General features: G+C 38.1%; 1 protein-coding gene across 28 annotated transcripts in view; it reads left to right on the forward strand.

The window, feature by feature from the left end:
- The window catches only part of DTNA (dystrobrevin alpha), a 352,302-nt gene that overhangs the window by 249,568 nt on the left and 81,113 nt on the right, over positions 1-21,621 (forward strand). For all 28 annotated transcript variants that reach the window (XM_077900428.1, XM_077900430.1, XM_077900431.1 and 25 more), the window contains 2 exons: positions 8,756-8,969; positions 20,755-20,840. In XM_077900428.1, coding sequence (XP_077756554.1) covers positions 8,756-8,969; positions 20,755-20,840 — 300 coding nt within the window. The remainder of the gene's footprint in view (positions 1-8,755; positions 8,970-20,754; positions 20,841-21,621) is intronic.

A 21,621-nucleotide genomic window follows, 5' to 3' on the forward strand; every position in this document is an offset into this window, starting at 1 on the left:
AACTAATTTGGTGAGCTACTCAGATATTGTTTCGATTCATATTTTAGAAATAGATAGCTCATGGCTCATGAATGGAAGTAAAATACAAAAATTGCATTTTTATCAACATTTTCTTTCCCAACTCAGTGTTTGGTCAATGTGGCTCCTATCTTCAGTTGTAACCACATCAAAATGCATGTATTGACCCTAGCAAATCATATCACTTAACTGAATTTCTCTTCCTTAAGAGCTTCTTAAACACTGTTTTATCATGAGCAAAGGCCTAAATTATGGCATAAAAATAAATTATTTATTTGAGAAAATCTTAACAACTGGCTAACTTCACATGTCTTTCTTGACCACAGTGCTTGTTCCTAGGATTCTTATGATACCTTTTAAATAAATTCCTGTAGCTCAAATGAGCATCAATTTTCTGTTCTTCCTGTCTCTCTTCTGTTTACATTAAGCTCCATAGCTGTGGTTCTCAAATATCCTTACTTTAAAAATCACCTCAGGAGCAGCAGAAACCTGGGGATGCCCTGGCCAGACTCCAGACCTGTGGAATCAGAGGCCACAGTTTGAGACCCACTCACGGCTCCAAAGATAGCTTCTGATTTTCACCACCCAATCGGTTGGCTGTAAACAGGGATGGAATTAGTTCACATGGCATTTTGAAAATGAAACAGTGTTAAACTTGATGGGATGCAAATTCTCCATCTCTCTATTTGCTTACTGAAAAATTGGAGAATTGTCAAATAATAGGCAATAAGAAAGGTTACAAAGTTACAGACCCTGATTTCCAGTACACCCAGCATGCAAACTTTGCTAGCCCCATCAGGTCAATAGAAGACCTGATTGGCCCTTCTTCATTCACTGCTCTCTGCTACCAGTCATAGATTATCATCTTCCCAGAATATCCTCCCCCAACTCATCTTTATGTACTGAGATCCTACTGATTCAGCAGCCAACTTGAGCCCTACTTCCTCCTCCTCTGAACCTTTCCAAAGTTTCCGGCCTGCAATAGCATCCCTGTATTTTCAGCTCCAGTAGTTTTGGGCTTTTTTTTTTTTCTATTGCTCTATGGATATGGGCTTTTGATGACATAGTGTCTCATTCTGATCTTCAGCTAGGCCATCTGAATGTCTTCCCCACAGGAATTACAACCTCTTTCCTGGCCAGGCTCTCGTCTTTAGTCTAATCTCTTCTAACATCAAGCATCATGTATTGTAGAATCTTTAAAATTATTAGCTGAATTTCATTTCTTTTGAAAATCTGATGGAATTTCATTTCTTGCTTCCTTTCCCAGCTCTGTATGTATAAGCATATGGCAGTTTTCTTCTGTATGTTAATACCTATACGTGTAATACACATATGGTAAGTTAGTGACACATTGAAATACTCTTTTTTTTCTCATGAGCTGAGGTTCTCTGAATTTTGAGTAAGTATTTGATCTGAAAGTGAGCTAAAATATTCATTGCTGTGATGCAGTCTCTGATAGATTTATAACATTGTCACTCCAGTTAAGAGGGGGAAAAAAACCCTGAAATTATAAAAGAAAGCTTGTATTATGGGAGAAACATCTTTATCACTGACAGAGTAGAGCAAAGAATTGAAAGAATTAGGGGGCTATAGTTTTACCTAAATATGACTAAATTTTAATGCCTGTTTTCTCTCAAAAATAAGAATAATGCCTAAAATATATATAGTGCTTCTAAGTTTATTGTTTTCCATGTAATTTTTGTCATTCCCTAGAACACCTCTACGAAAGGAAAGCTGGATATTATTATCCCTATTGTACAAATGAAGAAATACCTGAATCCGAGGCTATGGTCTCTAAGCCCATTTCCCATTTTTCTCTGTAAGAGAAACTAGATTGTTTCTGCATACTCCATGCATGTGTTTGCTAGATCCCACTGGTCTCCACCACCTGTGAGTTTTGTGTGCGCAAGGACCTACCTGTATTGTTTACACTAATTCTAGAACCCAGAAGAGTACTGTAACATAATAAGGGCTGAATAAATACTTCTTTTATGAATAAAGATGTTAGCCTCTGGAATGGAAGGCTAAGAAAGGCTACTTAGTGGGTTGGCAAGGTAATGAGTTTGAAGAGGAACCTGGAATTGTTCCTGAAACTCACATGGAAATATGTGCTCCCCCCACCTCCTCCCTACCCATGCAGCAGTCTGACCCACATGGGAAGCTCCTTGAAGGCATGATTGCTTAAAGTCTTCTTTGGTATTTAAAATCCTTCATGAAACTTTGCATTTGAGAGCTGTCATAGGAAAAAGACAATGCTTCTACGTGTGTTCATCTTTTAGTGTTAAGGGCATCAGAACTTTATTGGAAAACTAAAAGAATGAATCTCCATTAATGACTTTCCTATAAACCTACAAACATATCTTAATAATCCTCTATGTGAGTGAACACAATTTGACACTTTAAGCCTGCAGTATAGACTAATCAGCAATACCACCTACACTTGGTTCTCATACTCTACGACTGGTCACAATGGGAGATTCATGCTGGAAGTTTTCTTGAAAGTCAAGGAACTTAGATCTAGGGAGGAAAGATTTGGATGAGTTTTCAGGAGAAACAACGTATCTCCTTTGCAATGGGATGTGATGAGGAAGCCAACATCAGAATTCTTCCTGCTTTTACTGCATGTTTCAGAGATGAGAAAACTAGTCCTAACAAGCCTCAGACAACAGTCACCATCACTGTAAGCATGGATGGCCAGAGTAGATGAGGGTTGAGAGAGTGTATGTGTGAATATGCACACACGTACACACCCCATCTACATGCTAGAGTAGATATATGTATTCCCAGTGTTGTATCAAGAGATGATGTTCAGTTCCAAACCTAACTGCAATTTACTTTGCTCCCAGTCAAGAGAGCACATCGTGATGCAATGAGTGACCTTCTTACAGAGAGATAAATCACAAGCCCTCTAAAACAATATGTATATATATAATTATATAAATCATTCTTAAACTGAATAACTTAATTGATAATTACCAGCTTCTTATAAGATGCCTCAACCTATTAGAACATAGCAGGCTGTCAAGGGGTGCCTGAGCAACTCAGTCTGTTAGGCAGCTGCCTTCAGCTCAGGCCATGATCCCCGGGGTCCTGCTCAGCAGGGAGTCTGCTTCTCCATCTCCTTCTGCCCCTCCCGCACCCCCACCTCAGGCTCATACTATACCCTCGCTCTCTCAAATAAATAAATAAAATCTTTTTTAAAAAGAAGAAGAAAAAGAACATAGCAGGCTGTCTTGATGCCAAAGGATGGAGAACTACTGACTTCCAATATGATTGTCATACTTAAACTGCCTGGGAATGTTAAAATGCAGATTCTGATTCTCCAGATCGGGGTTGGGGGCCTACAAGTCTGCATTTCTAACAAGCCTAGTGTCTTGCAGCTCTGTGTATGGTCCAATAGCAGCAGCACCAGGGAGCTATTTGACAACCCTGTAGGTGTTTCCAGCGTGCACCACAGTTGAGAACCACCATTCCAGAATGACCAGTTAAGTCACTATAATTGTTTATTGACCTTCCCCAGCTGCAAGTCCTTTGAAAGCCTTCTAAAGGTTTATAAATCAGTGATTGTCAGAATCACCTGGAAAGCTTGGTGAAAAGCCTTTCCCACCTTCCCAAATTTTGGAATCAGTAAGGGATAGAATGTGGGCTTGGGAATTTTGAGATCCCCAAGTGCTTTAAAAAAAAAAAAAAAGTCATCATGCTTAGATTCACTGACCCAATCTCTATGATGTGGTCCAGGGAAGGCTGGCCCTGGACTAAATAATGAGACAGACTAAATCCTGGGTTGTCTTTGGATATTTCTATCCTTTCTGTATCCTCTCTTCCATATTTTACACTATTTATATGCTTCTCCTACTTCTAATAAAGTCTATGACATCAGTGATTTCTATCTAGGTATTAATGAGTTTGGTATTTTTGGACTTTTCCCAGAGATATTTGAATTTAAGTCCTCTTTATGATCTAAAGAGTTCATTTCCTATGAAAAGAGTGTAACATCAGCAAACAGGTAAGAAACATCACTTAAGAACAGCAACCCTCATGCAAACACGTCCCCCCCACCCCTTCTCTACCTGAGATTGCCTGGATTTAAGACAAACTATTGAAGCTTTTGTCTATTTTCATTTATTCATTAATACAAACTGTTAAGTGTTAATAAGTCCAAAATAACACTAATATTATTTTTAAGATTCTATGAAGTATTAACGACTACTCTTAAGAATACATGTTTATGTATGATATGGTTAATGTTAACTAAATAACTTTATTATACAAATTGTTGCTTTATCTAGTATATTAGTGTAAAATGTATGCAGTAATATAGATGAGGAAACCCCACTTCCTATGCCTGTGCCTAGTAGCAGGTGCTCTATGATGGACAGTTAAAGCTTGATGGATATTTAGTAAAGTGTGCACAGTGCCATCTAGTGGTCAACAGTCATCACTGCATAACCTAAATGTCTTCATTTTCTAAAATAATTTGATGGCTCAAGAGTAAACAACATGTTTATACAACTGTCAGACTCTTAAAACAGACTTCTGAATAGCTTCCTTATGACTCAAGTTAGAACCTTGCTTAGAGTTCCTATTTCATTAGGCAAGAGGCCTTTTCAGTACTAATTAATAGATTTTAATGCTTCTTCTGCACTAAGCACTTTGCAAAGTGCTTTACATGGATTATCTCATTTGATCTCCACAATAACCCTGCAGTGGAGCAGCTGTTATTTATTTTGTGGAGCAACTATTCTTGTCCCCATTTTGCAGATGTGGAAACTGAAACATAAGGACGATAAGTGACTTGCTCAAGGTCACATGGATGCTCAGTAGGAGAAGCAGGTCGAACCTACTGTCCAGAAACCCACACTATTCCGCACTGTGATCTTCACCTCCCAAAATAGTTAGCAGTGAAATAAAATTTTCAAGAAATCTCTATGAAAGAGGGCCTTCCTCACCAGGTCTCTAATTATCAAATATGGTAAAATCGGTTCAAACTCCACTAACTCAGAATTTATGGTCGGTAGACTGAATAGTACCTGCTTTTGTGGCTGGCATATAGTTTGGGCTTCTTTTACATGGCCTACATAATATATGCTCAAAATTATATATTAATTAGGTTATTGAATTTAAGGGGACTAGGCTAATACTTAGGTTTGGAGTCACAGCTCTTCTAAATTAATAATAAGATAGTATGGCTGTAGATCAGAAGGTGTTTAATTATTTTAACACCAATAGCTATCATTTGTTGAGCACCTATGTGCCAAACCCTGTGGTCAGCACTTATATATACATTTTCTCTTTTCTCCTCACTACAACTCTCTCTGGATAGTATTAGTCTCCTCATTTCTTAAAAAAAAAAAAAGAAGAAGAAGAAGAAATAATAAAATATATAGAGGAGAAATAACTTGTCCACAGTTTTACAGTTATTAGGGGAGCCAGGAGTGAAACCTCAATCTTTGTGATTACAAAATCTGTCTTTTGCCACTGTTCAAAGACAAATATGTACAATGATCATGATTACAGTTTTCCTGTGTACTGCCATCCCTGTGCAAAAATACCATCATCTCAGGGCACCTGAGTGGCTCAGCCAGTGGAGCATCTGACTGTTAGTTTCAGCTCAGGTCACGATCTCAGAGTCGTGGGATCCAGCCCTGTGTTGGGCTCCACGCTCAATGGGGAGTCTGCTAGAGATTCTCTCTCTCTCTCTCTCTCTCTCTCTCCCTCTGCCCAACACCTATCCGTCTGTCTGTCTGTCTCTCTCTCTCCTCTCTCTTTAAAATAAATAAGTGAATCTTAAAAAAAATTGCCACCATCTCTGCTGGAACCACAGCAACAGGCTCCAGCCACTTCCCCCATGCAAGTCATTACTCTCTTCCCCTACAGTCTGAAATGACACTTTTAAGCTGCATTTCTGAGCATGTCACTCTATTTAAAACCCGAATCTTCATATTTTCAGTGTAAAGACCAAAAGACTTGCCAAAGCTACAGTGCTCCTCCAGCCTTATCTTGTTCCTCTGTCCTCTTCACAAACCATCTCATAATCCCATTTTGTATCGAGCACCCTGTCTGTCATGGTAGGTCATTATTTCTGATTATCTGTGTGATTGTGAATCACATCTCTATCCCTGACTGTTAGTTCTCCGAGGCTGGAGCAACATCTTTGCCTTCTGTACCCAGATATATCCTGAAGGACTAGATCCAGAGGATCTATATGTCAAGCATAAAGGGAATAATTATAGGAATCCCAGTTCCTGCAGAAATTAATTTAATTCCTCAAGAAATTAAATAAACAAACAAGCAAACCTATAGATGCCATCTCCGTGGGAGTAGCTTGGTCACAAAATTGAAAAACTGGATGAATAGGATTAAGAAACAAATAATTTCCTTGTTGTATGATATACAAAGGTGGTAACAAATTTGGAATCATATAAATATGAATTTATCCAAATCTAGTAAACATTTAAGTATTTCAGTTAGAAAGTGATTTGTATTCTTCTGTCCCAAATCAGAGATGTGCTAGAAAGTGTTGTTTGTTTGTTTACATGATTCACATTGTTCATTTGTTCAAGTATAATGTACTGTCTCTGTGTATCAGGCACTCTCAATTTTGACTTCATGATTTGTCCCATTTAAGGAATACCATTTCTGCTTTGTAGATGAGGAAAGTAAAGCTCCAAGTCTTCGAAGCTAAAAGGCCATGCACTTGTAGTAGAAGAGCCATATTTGGACCTAAGTCTTTGGACTTCAAGTGCAGTGCTAATCCCTACTCCCAAGTCCAGAAGGTCAACAGATGCTAGTTTTGTTTTTTATTTTTTATTTTATTTTTTAAAAGATTTTATTCATTTTTCATGAGAGACACAGAGAGGCAGAGACATAGGCAGAGGGAGAAGCAGGCTTTCTGTGGGGAGCCTGATGTGGGACTCGATCTCAGGACCCTGGGGTCACACCCTGAGCCAAAGGCAGATGCTCAACCACTGAGCCACCCAGGTGTCCCATGGTTTTGTTTTTTAAGTAGAATATCAGAAATGAGCAAAGAGGTGGGAAACAAAAGCTTGGGAGTTGGTAGAAAAGCATATAGGGAGTGCACACTTCTCAAGAACTGAAACCTAAGTATATATTTCACTGAGAAAGACAACAGATTTGTTTTCAAATGTAAAGCTGTAATAAAAAGGGAACCTTAAATTTGGTGAAGTTGTGGAGAAACTGGAATTCTCATACACTGTTGATGTGGACATAAAATAGTACCACTTTGTTGAAAACACTGGGGAAGTTTCTCAAAAATTAAACATACACGGGCCATACAACCTAGTATTTCCTTCATTTCCGAGTATTTACCAAGAGAAATGGTTGCATATGTCTATACAAATATTTGTACTTGATTGTTCATAGCAACTTCATTTGTGACAACCAATAGCTGAAACAACCCAAGCATCCATCAACTGGTGAGTTGATAACCAAATTGTAATATATCCACTTAATAGAATACTGTTCAACAATATAAAGGAACATATTATTGATTCGTGCAACAACATGGGTGAGTCTCAAAATAATTATACCAAGTAAAAGAATCCAGACCCCCCCCCCAAAAGAGTACAGAGTATATAATTCCAGCTATATAGAATTCTAGAAAACCATTTTGGAAAGTATATCTGTGGTTGCCTGGGGTGAGAAGTGGGGAGGATTAAAAGAAGCAGGAGGAAACTTTTGAGGATGATGGAAATGTTCACTGTCTTGATTGTGGTGATGGTTTCTGGGATGTTATAACAAGACCTCAGCACAAACAGGGAAGAGGGAGAAATGGAATTCCAGACTTTCCAAGTGAAAATAACCATGACTTAAGTTTTGTGAGCTAGTCAATAATATAGCCAAAAAACTGTTCTTGACCAGGGTAGTAAAGTGATCTGTGACTTAGTTCTGTTCCTGCCTTCTAGAGATTACTATTCCTTTTTCCCCTGCCTCTCTTCCTTCTTTAACTTTCCCTTCTTTATTTCAAACCTTACAGTATGAAAAGTATATAAATAAATGAAAATATTTTAAATAAATGCAGGTTTGACATCTTTTCAAACACTATAAGTGTTTCTTTTAAAGGGTCAGTGTGTGCAGTGGAAAAATGCTTTCAAGGCAGATAGACTTGTTAATTTTAATCACAAGTGCTATATACTTCGAAGTTGCTAAGAAACTAGATCTTAAATGTTCTCACCACAGAAAAAGAAATGATAATTATGGGACATGACGTGTTAGCTAATGCTATGGTGGTAATCACATTGCAATATAGAAATGTATCAAATCAACATGTTGTGCACCTTACACTTACACGATGTTGTGTGTCAATTATATCTCACTTTTTTTTTTTTAAGTCAGGTAGATGTGGATTTGAATGCCAGTTTTGCCATTGGCTGGCCTTGGACCTTCGCATTTGTCAGCTAACTTCCCTGGTCTTCGGTTTCTTACATGTAGTATAAAGATTGTAGCTATGTTTCAAGGTTATTTTAAAGATTAGAAGTAACTAATTACTGTGGTTTTTAGAAAATAATGTTCTTGCTATTATACATTGCACATCAAGTCTTTGAGATCATGCAATGTCTAGATACACTTACTTACGCCAACTCTTACAAGAGTCGAACACATATGGAAGACTATGAGGTGCCTTGACCAAACCGGACAGATGATACATATAAAATAATGGATTTACCTTTCCCTGCATTTGGGGCTGATGTATTCACTCTGCTTTAATTGTATGTAGTGCACCTGGTGGACATTTGGAACGTCATAGAAGCATTGCGGGAAAATGCTCTGAACAACCTGGACCCAAACATAGAACTCAGCGTGGCCCGCTTGGAAGCTGTACTATCCACCATTTTCTACCAGCTCAACAAACGGATGCCAACCACTCACCAAATCCAGGTGGAGCAGTCCATCAGCCTCCTGCTCAACTTCCTGCTGGCAGCCTTTGATCCGTAAGCTCCCTCTGAATATCTCTGTACATGTTTGGTCTCTCCTTCCTCTTGTCCTTCTTGGTCTTTATTCCAAATAATTTTCTAGAGTGACCAAATACCTCTTTTTTCTTGATCAGTTACTTATCTCAATAAAGTCTCTCTGTGTCTAACATGAATTTTAAATTCTATAGGAAAAAAACTAGAGAGTAAAATAGTGCCATATGAAGTCGAGGACAATTGTATTTCATATGCTGACCTTTATTTAACTCATCCCACGCTTCCCAGAAGCTATGGATGCTTGAAAGACTTGCATGATGGCATTCCTGTGGAGCAGTTTAATGAAGCATAAGTGGGAGGATGCTTTTAACTCTCTTCTTTGCAGATTGTCTAAGACAGTGTTTCTGAGGTGTCATAACAAGACCCCAGAGCAAACATAGAGAAACTGACAAGGGTTTCTTGACCAGCCTAGTGAAAGTAGCCATGACTTGCATTAAATGGATTGATCAATAATGTGCCACATAAAACAATGTAATGCCGACCGCACATGACAATTGAGACTTAGCCTCAATATCTTATAATTTCCTCTCATAGAATCAGAGAATTTCAGAGCTAGCTGAAATATTAAAGACTGTTCTTCCAAATCTCTCATTTTACAGAAAGACTATCACTTGTCCAGTGTCTCTCAAAGGGTTAGTGGCAGAGAAGGGATTTAGGTACTCAGCTACGCTTTCTTTTCCAAGGCACATGTGGCAGCCTTGTGAAGTGTAAAAACTCCCCCAAATTACTTTATCAGCCTAAGATTTCAAAAGGTCTTTTACTGATAGCCTCTAGTCTAGATATAGGATCAACCATCTCCACTTTCACTACTGGTTTTGAATATTAAAAAGGAACATTACTAACTTGACCTTTCAGCAGTCGCATTTTAGGACTCCCGAAAGATTTTGCTTAGTCTCATTGACTGGCCAATGCTTGGGAATATATAAGCCCAGCATTGGAGATGTTCCAGCCAGACTAATGTTATTATGCCACTCACAAAAGTCACCAGCTGTCACTTTACAACCTAGAGTGGTAACAGAATTATTCATGCTCAGTTTGACCAATGTAGATTATTGTCTTGGGATGTTTATATTTTGAGAAATTCTTGAGTTGAAATAAACAATTCTATTTCCCCGTCTTCCTACCTTGATAGATGCGCGAACTCTTCTCACTGTAGCATTCCAGCTGGTCTCTCTTTGAATCTCAGGCCGAATTCATAGATTTTCAGGATAATTTGAAGGTTTTCTGGGTAGTTTGGTGGAGACAGGTGATTTGGAGACCCTACTCCTCGGCCATCTTACACTGTTGGTGGGAATGTGAACTGGTGCAGCCACTGTGGAAAACTGTGTGGAGGTTCCTCAAACAGTTAAAAATATACCTGCCCTACGACCCAGCAATTGCACTGTTGGGGATTTACCCCAAAGATACAAATGCAATGAAACGCTGGGACACCTGCACCCCGATGTTTCTAGCAGCAATGGCCACGATAGCCAAACTGTGGAAGGAGCCTCGGTGTCCAACGAAAGATGAATGGATAAAGAAGATGTGGTTTATGTATACAATGGAATATTACTCAGCTATTAGAAATGACAAATACCCACCATTTGCTTCAACGTGGATGGAACTGGAGGGTATTATGCTGAGTGAAGTAAGTCAGTCGGAGAAGGACAAACATTATATGTTCTCATTCATTTGGGGAATATAAATAATAGTGAAAGGGAAAATAAGGGAAGGGAGAAGAAATGTGTGGGAAATATCAGAAAGGGAGACAGAACATAAAGACTGCTAACTCTGGGAAACGAACTAGGGGTGGTAGAAGGGGAGGAGGGCGGGGGGTGGGAGTGAATGGGTGACGGGCACTGGGTGTTATTCTGTATGTTAGTAAATTGAACACCAATAAAAAAATAAAAAAAAAAAAAAAAGAAATAAACAATTCTAAAACAAGCAGCCTGGCTTGATAGATCCCATGCTTAGCCCATGCAGACTTCAGAGCTAATGTACTGCTTTGGTCTGATCGCTATGGTAACCAAGTGGCAGGCAGGTAGAGAAGGCTATGGTTCTACATGACAGGTGATAGAATGGAACCAGGCTATAGAATTGCTATAATGGCATTTCCATCCTACCCCCTTGATAAGACCATGGAAGCTTCCAGACTTGCCACTAATGTCTTCAGGGAACTTATTTGTTATAAGCGAACAATGGAAAATGTAAAAAGAAAAATGTGATTCTCTCCAAATCTTAGAGTATTGCTGCAGGATTCATAAGGACTCAAAGGTAAAAAAAAAAAAAATGTATCCATAAATATAGAAATGGGGCCAGATTAACAATAGGGGAAGGAGGAGTTTGTGAAATGTTACTTTATGAGAGAGCTAATATATACATACTATATTTTATATGATGTAAAATATCATATCTCAGTATTTCTCACAATATGGGAAATATACAATAGAATTAGATTGTTCACTTCTGTTTGGAAATATTGGGAAAATCACTTTGAAAAAATAGGGCTGAGTATGTTCTCTAACCAGCTAATCATGATTATTTCAAGATCAATGAATGCTAAGCTTAAGGACTATCCCAAGGTAAGGAGCCATTGACATGAATGTTCAAATGGGATATTTGTTTATTTCTTACTCTTCTCACTGATAAAAAAGGCTCTGATGTATACTTTCAGTAATCTCATCATAGATTTTTTTAAAACATCCACATAGAGAAATTTCATTTTACAGATTTGCAGACACATCCATATAGAGACCCCAGTTTATAGGTTCTTCCGCATTCTTCCTTGGCTTAGCAAATGAGTATAGGGCAGTTCTGCTGATACTTTCCATCTGATGGCTTTTGAAATTCTAGATGTGAGATGGGAGCCATAAGGAAGCATCAGTAACTGGAGAGAGAAAGTAACCAGAAATACTCACTTAGAAGTGAACGAAACAAGAGACACTTAAGAATAAAGTGCATGTTCAGTTCAATTCGTTATGATGGTAAACTCCTGTTTCTCCAAATGAGATCCAGTATGGAAATCTGATGTTGCTTCCTACCACCTATCCCACAACAGAACCCAAGTGTTTAAGGGAGCCTTCTGCAGGTTGGCAGATGTGAATGAGCCTAGTGCATCAAAGATATGTTGTTACTGTAGAATCACTGAGAAACATTTAGGCGATTTTTTCTCATTTGCTGTAATTTAATTGAACATACCAAAACTGGGGGGGGGAGGAATCTAAAATAAAAATAAAAAAATTAAAATCCGCATTCTAAAGAGGTTATCTGTATATATTTTTCAAAAGGAAAGACAGTATAGCGATTTAAATTCACGAAGAATGAGAACTTGTATTCAGAGAAAGGTGGTTATTATTTGGGTAGTGCCTTAAGATTCACTAGACTCAGCGAGGAGGAGTCTGCCTGCCGTGGCAATGGTAACTTGAAATGGCGTTCAGAGCCCACTGCACTTGGCTGTGGCCCTGAAAGCCAGACTCGCCTTCTCACAACATAGTTCCCCAAAAATAGCACTCCTTCCTTCCCTCCCCAAAGACACACCTGGGTCTCAGTTCTCACACAGGCACACTTACTGCATATGTCAGTTTCCTGGCTGCAAGGTGTCTCACCAGGTCAGTTTCTCAGAAGGTAGAGAGTATGTAGCTGCAGACACAGGATGATTTCTAGAATGTTAGGAGCTAGCATTTGTGCCCAATGGCTATGCCTATGCTTGCCATTCTATCTCTGAATAGTCCATCTCTAGAGTCTAGAAGATTTTTGTTCTTCCTGACTTTCCTCCTAAAAATGGCTATAGCTAGCAGAAGTCAACCAGTCATCAATTACCAACTGACTGCTAGGCAGATCTTTCCACCCTGGACACTATCTTCTCCAGGGTCCCTAGAAAAATGGATAGGTGCACCCAGGAAGTGTGGGAAGAAGTGTCAGAATCAGGAAGCAGGGATTGAGAGGGAAGAAGGATATTAGGAAGTAGCCAGAGCCAGTCTCTGCATCTTGTCTCTTTCTTCCGTACATTCCTGGATGAGCCTATTGCCTTCCCTTATCTGCTGACAGCCTGGCAAAAGCTTCTCTTCTCACCATTTCTATTATTTTTGAGGAACTTGAAAGTAACAAAAGAAAAACAACATGGAAGCAAGTTACAAGATGACAATTTTTTTTTCAATAGCTTTATGGAGGTATAATTGAAAATAATTCTTAAAAGTCTATAATGGCCTTTTGGAGAGGGAATGTCACAAGTTGATCCACTGTGAAGCCCAACTCTCATGGTTGAGTTACCTCCCCTGCCCCAGGTCCCACTGTTCCTTACACATGATTTTGCTATGTCTTACTGTGTGCATGACTGCCTGCCACAAGCTACTGTACAGCGGGACCATGTCTTACTCTTTGTATGCACAGCACCTGAGACAATATCCAGCTCATAATGCATCTGTGAATGAATGAAAGACTGAATGAAAGTCAATGATTGACTCTTCTTAGCTCATCACACTGATTTCTCTTTCTTTTTCTGAAATCAAGTCCTCCTTAATCTCCAGTATATTACCAAGACTAGGGAGTCCAAGTTTGCTCTGATACCTAGATTCATACCCTCTATTTTTACTTCTGCTCTACAAGAGAAGAAAATCAGGTATCTATGGCTACTAATGTAAGGGCATCCCATTTCCACACACACAAAAAAAAACTTCAGTGTAGGTCTCTTGCTCTCTTCTTACTTCCCTGGGAAACACAAACTTTAATCTGTTGACTTAATCTCATTTCCATTCACTAGAATCTTCCTTCTTAGGGAAGTTCCTCCTAAGGTAATTATGTGACAGTGGCCTTGTTTTTAGCAAATATTATTTTCACATATATTCAGTCATATAAATATTACAGTAGGAAAAATGATAAATATTAAAGGAACAGTGGTGTTCCTATTTTCAGATGTCAAGCTTTATTGTTAATGCCACTTCTCCAATGATAATAATAATATACACTAATTGTAATAATAGCTAATATGTTATCAGTATTTACTATGTGCCAACAATCTTCCTGGTTTGGCATAATATGATTAGAGGGAGGTTAAACAATGTACAGGTCATACTAGCTGAGGTGAGCGGGGGAAGAATAATTTGTTTCAGGCATCAGGGTAAGTTCAGCTCTATTCATGCTTTCTGTTTCATTTTTTTAAATGAGAATTAATGTGTGTTTTTTCCCCCCAGATCTACCCTACTTTTACAAGATATTTTTATTAGGCTCTCATTCCTTACCTTTCCAGTTTGGGTATTTAGATATATCTGACAGTGTATGTGAAGTAAATTTTTGGACTTAAACGTATTACACTGTAGATTTAGAGTCAGTTTTATGACAGCCATCCAGAACTCCAAATCTATCATATAATGGTCTTTCACAGAGAATACAAAATCCTGGTATTTTCCTCTCTGCTTGACATATTGCACCTTGCTGAGCCATTTGAACATCCATTCCCACTGTGGAGCCTCTCACCCACCCCACCCCTGACACTATGAAAGGTACCACAGCACTATTTCAGATGCATGGATATAAAATATTCTGAAACTCTGCCAAAACACTTCTGCCTTTTGAGTTTTAAAAACGATTTTGATGTTTAATGCAAGATGTACTACAAAGTACACAGCCTTTTCTCTGTGCACCAATGAAATGTATCATTGACGTTTGAGGCTGGGAGCATGTGTGAGAGTGAAGGAAGAAGAGAAGAGGTCTATAAAACCAAATGTTCTTCCTTTTTACTATTTGGCCAAAACTAAATATTTAACATAGTGTTTTCCTGGTGATTTTTTTTCTTACCACATCTTAAACTCAAGATTTCCACAGAATATTCTCCTCTAATCACTAAAATTTTGTTCTAGTGGAAAATACTTTGTTCCAAGATTCCTATATGTCACTAAAATAAGATCTCTTTTCAAAGAAGTTTCACAAGTGTAGATAAAATTAACAGCCTTTATGTCGCTCATCTTTATGTCAGACTTATACTTTGTGTGAATGGCAAATGGAATTTCATAGGGATAAAGCGTTGGCCCCTTCCATTCTGGAAAAACTCATGGCAACTCACATGACCAGAAGTTATGAGGAATTCTTTTCCCAAATGTTTTGCTAACATGATGGGGAGCCCAAAGACACACCACAGCCAACTAAGGGTTTTCTATCTGTTCACATGTTAACTATGCTAACCCAGAAACCAAGAGTAATTATGTGTGTAATCACTTCGAAATTCAAGGTATCACATTGAGTGCACAGCTGATATTAAGGACCATAAGGTCAATTTTTGTAATTTCATTCAAACGCTTAGTATTTCTCAATATAAAACTTAAGTGGTAAATCAAAATTTCTTTTCACATGTGCATTCATTAATTTAATTAACATATATTAAGAGCTTGCTTTGCACTGAGTGCCACAATAGGCTGGTGATGAAATGTGATTAAGGTGAGATCCCCACCCTTTTAAAAAATGTGTATTAAAAATTAACTGGCTTTGACTCTTTTTCTCCAATAGTCTATGAGCAAACTCATAGGGGTGGGAGCCATACCTTACCATCTTTATATCCCCAACCTATGAGGCATTATCAGTAAATATATGTTGAGTTACAAAATGAGTGATCCATATGAACAAATTGATTCCCAGATAAAGACATGAATTATGATAGAGGCATGTTGTGGAAGCCAGAGGAGGAAACAATTTTCTCAGTTAATTAAGCCACCAAAATGTGTGAGAAAGAGCAATTTGAGTTCTGCGCTCATCAAAACGCTTACCAAATGTTTTTGTGAAATGTGTTGGTAAAAGAAGAGCTTCTGGTTTTAGTGCTTTTAAATAGAAAAATAATTCCTTCAGCCTGTTCCAAAAAGAATCAGTCAGAATTCAAATCTCATTTTCAAGGACTTAAAATTTATCATGGGAATCTGTAATTTCAAACAGGAAACTCGCTTGGCAACTTGGAGGAAATTTACATTCTGTTCAGAATTCAGCCTCGCATCCCAGGCCTATCAATATCTGTTTGCTGTTCTACCCTCTTGTCAAAGGCAGATTTTCCCTCCCAGACAACTTTTCCCTGAAACTAGTACCTTCTTAATTCAAAGAAATCAGATTGCCTCTTTGTGAGGTCATGGAAAAAGCCCAATATAATGCAGTTTACTCACTTTTTATTATGATGTGTCAGACTTTAAGGTAATTTATGTTTTAAGACAGACATTCTACAAATCTCTGCATATATTTTAACCAAAGGGTAGGTGCTTTCTGATTTCCATTTTTAATCAGTCATCCCTTAGAAGAATTTGAAAATTTTCAGAGTGAGAAAACAAAGTATAAGGGAAATAAAAGATTTAATGAAACATTGACTTATAAGGCAATTTTAGTTTGTACTTTTTGCTAATTTTTTGATTGTTTTAAATACCCATTAAGGTATGAATTATATACTAGCATAGCAACTTAGGTGGGTGGTTTTTGACCTCAAGCTGGAAAAGGAAAGTAAAGTTTGCATTGGCAAAAGCTTCAGGATAACTGGCCTAAAAAATAGAATATATTCCATTATGCCAAAAACCAAATAGTGGAAAGAAGGAGGAAAGCATGTATTATGCATTGCATTCTTGTTCTACATTGAAAGGGAAAATATTAAAATAAATAAAAATTTTACTTAAAAATTTTTAGAGCAACTCTTTCTGCCCACAGGTCCTGTCCCTGTGCTTTAATAAAACCACCTTTTTGCACCCCCCAAGAAATATAGAAAAATAAAATAACATTTTTAATTAAAAATGATAGGCTAATAGTAAATTTAATTTTAAAGCTCTTGCTGTACGTTTTTTACACTACTAGTAGTGTAGTTTTGTACACTACTAAAGAATCAATTGCACTAGCAACTTCTGTTCACAAAGAATAGCTCTTGTGGGCATGTGGTTGATTCTAAGACCCAGCCCAGCCATAAGGTGGATGGTCCTGAGGGGTACCTTGTATACCGCACACGGTATTCTCAAACACATCTGGCTCTGCTCCATCTTTCTTTAGGTGGCAATCAGAGCCACATGTGAAGTTGGAGATGTGCTGCAACAGCTTTTCATAAAAAAAAGAGAAGAGCATAGACTTTTCCTAGCACCCTTCCTGGTTTTGCCGTTCCGAGGCTGTTTGGCCAGCAGCATTAGGGACAATCTATGTCTTTCATCCTCAGCACACTTTGGCAGGTCTGCTTCTGGAGTTGTGGCCAACAGCCAACATTCCATATGTGCAGTTTTACTGCTTTACTCCTAGAGGCATTGCGTGTGCAGACTCACTTTGGAACAATATGTCGCTTTCCTGCTCGTTTGCACAAGACTCCTGGGAGCTTCCTGTTATCCATCCTCATGAGCTTGACTTTCCACTTCCTAGACATTTAAGGGATTTCCTGAACTGTTCCTGAATCAGATAGCCCCCGGTTAGGGTTGATTCCCAATGAGCACAACTCTTGCGCTTCTCCTCTTGGGATATCCCAACTTCTTACTTCTGCTTACTTCCTTTGTTAATGCTACTTCTTTCACACACACACACACACACACACACACACACACACACACACAAATAGGGACCCTAATCCCATGATGAGTTTAAGTAATGGCCTTGGGTATGGAATCTTGTCTAAGGCCTTTATAAAACCTTCCTTCTCCTTACCCCCCAATCTTTCTTCATCCTTTTATATCTACTGAAAAGTTCTTTAAAAATATCCACATGTATCTAAGTCTTTGGTGTCCCCTTTTCCATTGTGGAATCATTCATCTCCACTCACTCCTTAAATTCCTTCAAGGTTTTTCCAATACCAGGGCTGAGCAAGGCCTAAACTCACCGAGTATAGTGAGGTTAGTACTTGGTGTGCTTCCCGAGATCTACATTCCTGCATACCCCCTGAATCTTTCTTAGTGACAAGGGTCACCTTTGCAATCTGGCACACTGGCTTGCATAACAGTACATTCCAGTGACCTAATTTCACCCTTGAGTTCCTGCAAAACTCTCATTGAGCTGCCTCCACTTGGTGATTTATCTAGATTTATTGTGTCAATTTGGCAGAAGAGCTCTGATACAACCACTCCTGGATGTAATAGCATCAATCTTGCATTTCCAAGAACAATATAGAACTGGCAATCTCCCTATGATCTTCTTCATTAAAAGCCAAGGTTTAAGAATTCATCCGTGAGCTATCATCATTTCATCCTGTGGAGAACTCTCTGTTCCAACATTATCTGTAGTTTATCCTCTTTCTTGAGTTAAATGATAATTTCTGATTCCTTGAAAGAAATTTGTATTGCTCCTAAAGTCTCACATGTCATGCTCCTCAATTTCTCTGCATTTTGAGGACTACTTTATCACTTTATTGCTCCTATTCTCCCACACTTGGTAGATTTCCCTGTTCTCATCATTTGAGCCATGTTTCAATTTAGGAAAGGGAACTAATTATTTCCCAAAATAAAATTTTTGATACTTCCAGTTTTCCATGCAATTGGGAATACAATGCACATGGAATAATTTTGAATGACGTTTTTTACAAAATCATCGCATTTTTCTTACAGCTACCTGCTCTAAAATTAGCAGATGACTAAATGAGTGTTCACTCAAAATTCTAGGGGCATCTATTATAATGATTAGTAGTTATTAATTAACATAAGAAGTATATTGTTTGCAAATGCTGGGGGAAACAAGTGTGGGAGGCACTAGAAATATACCTAATTTAGAAGATTTAGAAGATATGGTCTCAGTTCCCCTCTCATAGTGTGGGGTCAAGTTACATGCAGACGTGTAAATAAGCAAATCAAAGTCACTCAGTGTGATAGGTGCCAAATCGTAGGTAAAAGTGGAGAGCAGAGCAGTTGCCTGCACATCCAGGGGAAAAGCCATTTTCAGAGCCGGGTGAGTGATGATTTTGAGCTGAATCTTGATGTATAGGTTGGAGAGTCCTGAGCAAAAGGTGGTAGGAAGGTCAGGGGCATTAAATGTGGGACTGTAGAATCAAGTTCAACAGAAATGGTAGCAGTGAGACTGGAGAGCATGGATAAAGTCGTAACCATATCCTGTAGGCAAACAGAGGGTAATAAGAGATTTAAATAATAAAGTAATATAGCCAAATTTGTGATGAGTGAGCAAGCAGAGAGATCATTTAAGAAGTTATAACTGTTCAAGCAAGAGCTGATGAAGCAATGCAGTTAGAATGGAAAGCAAGAAATGGGTTTAATATACAGGTAGGAGGTATATTTCAGTCCCTCAGACATTTATCAGGTGGTAGGGAATTAAGGAAGAGAAACAAGTCAAGGGTAACCCCTTCCCAGGATTAATTTTTGGATAACTAGGTACATGTTAAGTCTGGCAACCAGAAGCAGGGTGGTATTAGGCTGGCCTGAGTGTTATGGGAGCACTTTGTAAAGATCATGGGTTCTACTTTGAACATACTTGGTTTGACATGTGGTATCCATATTCTAACTATTTACATAACTACGTAGATCTGGTGCTTAGGCTTGGAAATATAAACGGGAGAGCCCCTGGCATAGGGCTCAGTCACTTTTCCATTGTGGCTGGCTCTATTTGAAGTCCTATGCTGAGACTGACAGCAACAAGGATAAATAACAAATGATCTGTCTCTGGAGTCTTGTAATGAACAAAGATACAATTATTTATTATATCTTATTCTTCTAATATGCTATATATGTGGATCTTATTCATGTAAGTGATTTATTCTATATACTAAAACTTTGTCAATACTGGCTTTACTTACCTTTCAGCCACATTATTATTTTAAATAACTCTTTTGATCATTCTTAAGAGTAGCAACTATCAAAGAAATGAATTACTAATGTGATACACTTTCTGATCCCAAGGGTACAAGGATAAACAGTTTATTTTGGCTGGAAAATCATTTAGCCAAAATAGTATACTTCTTACAGTGTGCCCTTTCATCACACTTTGTGAAGGACAAGTTAGTTATACTTCCTGAATCAATGAAGATTTGGCAGATCTGGTGTCATTGAAGTAGGAGATAAAACAGAGCTCTTACTTTTGCCCCTCTAAAATATCAACTCCTGGGCACCTGGATGGCTCCCCAGGCTAAGCATCTGCCATCAGCTTAGGTCATGATCCCAGAGTCCTGGGATCAAGTCCCCCATCGGACTTCCTGCTCAGTGGGGAGTCTTCTCCCTCTCCCTCTGCTGCTCCCCCTTGTTCATACTGTCTCACAAATAAAGAAGTAAAATCTTAAAAAAAAAATAAAATATCAACTCTCTTTGACAAGTAAATGTATCACATAAACACAGTCAGCTTGTGGGTTGGAAATGATGGGTGACCAAAAAAAGGTGATGGAAAAGTTCCCATAATTACTGTAACAAAATTCAGGAATTCTCCAACCAAAAAAAAAAGTCTTTTTCCGAAAACCTTGTTTAAATAAATTATAGAGACTGTGGAATCATCATGCATAAAATTATTTCATGAAACCCAGAGTGAAAATCATGTTCTGTAATTGTAATCCATGGCTAAATAGGACATATCCCTCTCACTGCTAGTTCATACTTTGAGCAAGTGACATATACAAAGAATAACTTGAAGATCCTGCTATCTCTTGAAAAAAGGAAACATTGACTAGACAGCTTTTCAGAAATTTGTATTGAATTGTATTCATGGTGTTTTCTAAAGTGGATGTGTTCACATAATGTATGCAGCTACAGTGTCCTATGATTTCTACAGAACAGAAAATGTCAGATTTCATTACTGTAAATTCTCCAAATGACATCTTTTTTTTTTTTCTTTTTCTCTTATCATTAAACAGGGAAGGCCATGGTAAAATTTCAGTATTTGCTGTCAAAATGGCTTTAGCCACGTTGTGTGGAGGAAAGATCATGGACAAATTAAGATGTAAGTTATTCTTTGTGTCTCTCTGCTTATCCCTCCCATATACCACATTTCCTTTCCCCATTCCTGCCACATTCTGCTGCCCATTTTGAGTTTCCTCATTCTGTGAGAGTTGTTTAAAATATGATCTTCACTGATCTTTGGATTTTGTCACAGAAATATTTTCATAATATGAAAGATAAATGTTAATGATATGAATGTTTTCCTTCTCCTTGCGGATTATTATTAGTTTTATCCTGTTGAGTATCACCAATTAGACTTTTTGTGACATTAAAGTAAGATGTATATTCTTTCAAGTTCGTGTACTAAACTGCCTTACAAGTGTATGTCCATCAGCCTCAGGACCTGAAGGCCATATTGGGGAACCTTCCTTTTTTAGGTAATCTAAAGCCAAAGCTCCTGGAACATTTCCTCATTATTCTTAGCCAGTTTAAATCACTGAGAATTCCAAAGGTTCCAAAGTAAACATTGCCGGGTATAGGCATAAAAATGCATAGGGACACTACAGGCCGAGAATTGACTGGATTCCAATAAAAACATGATAGCTAAGGTGCCTTGAGTGACTGTGGCCTTTTATGTACATTTTGTCACCAAATGTGGTAGTTCTTTGACCAAGAAAACACAAGAGTTTTGTTTGTTTTAGGTAAAGATGCTGAGACTCAGAGAGGTAGAATAAAGTGTATCATATAGCTAAGATGGTGCCAAGATTTGAACCTGACTTCTTTTTCTCTCCACCCTAGTAGTTCTGGAATTTTAGGATGTATAGAATCATCTGGAGGCTTTT

This window comes from Canis aureus, chromosome 6 (genome assembly GCF_053574225.1).
Source record: "Canis aureus isolate CA01 chromosome 6, VMU_Caureus_v.1.0, whole genome shotgun sequence".
NCBI classification, from domain to species: Eukaryota; Metazoa; Chordata; class Mammalia; order Carnivora; family Canidae; genus Canis; species Canis aureus.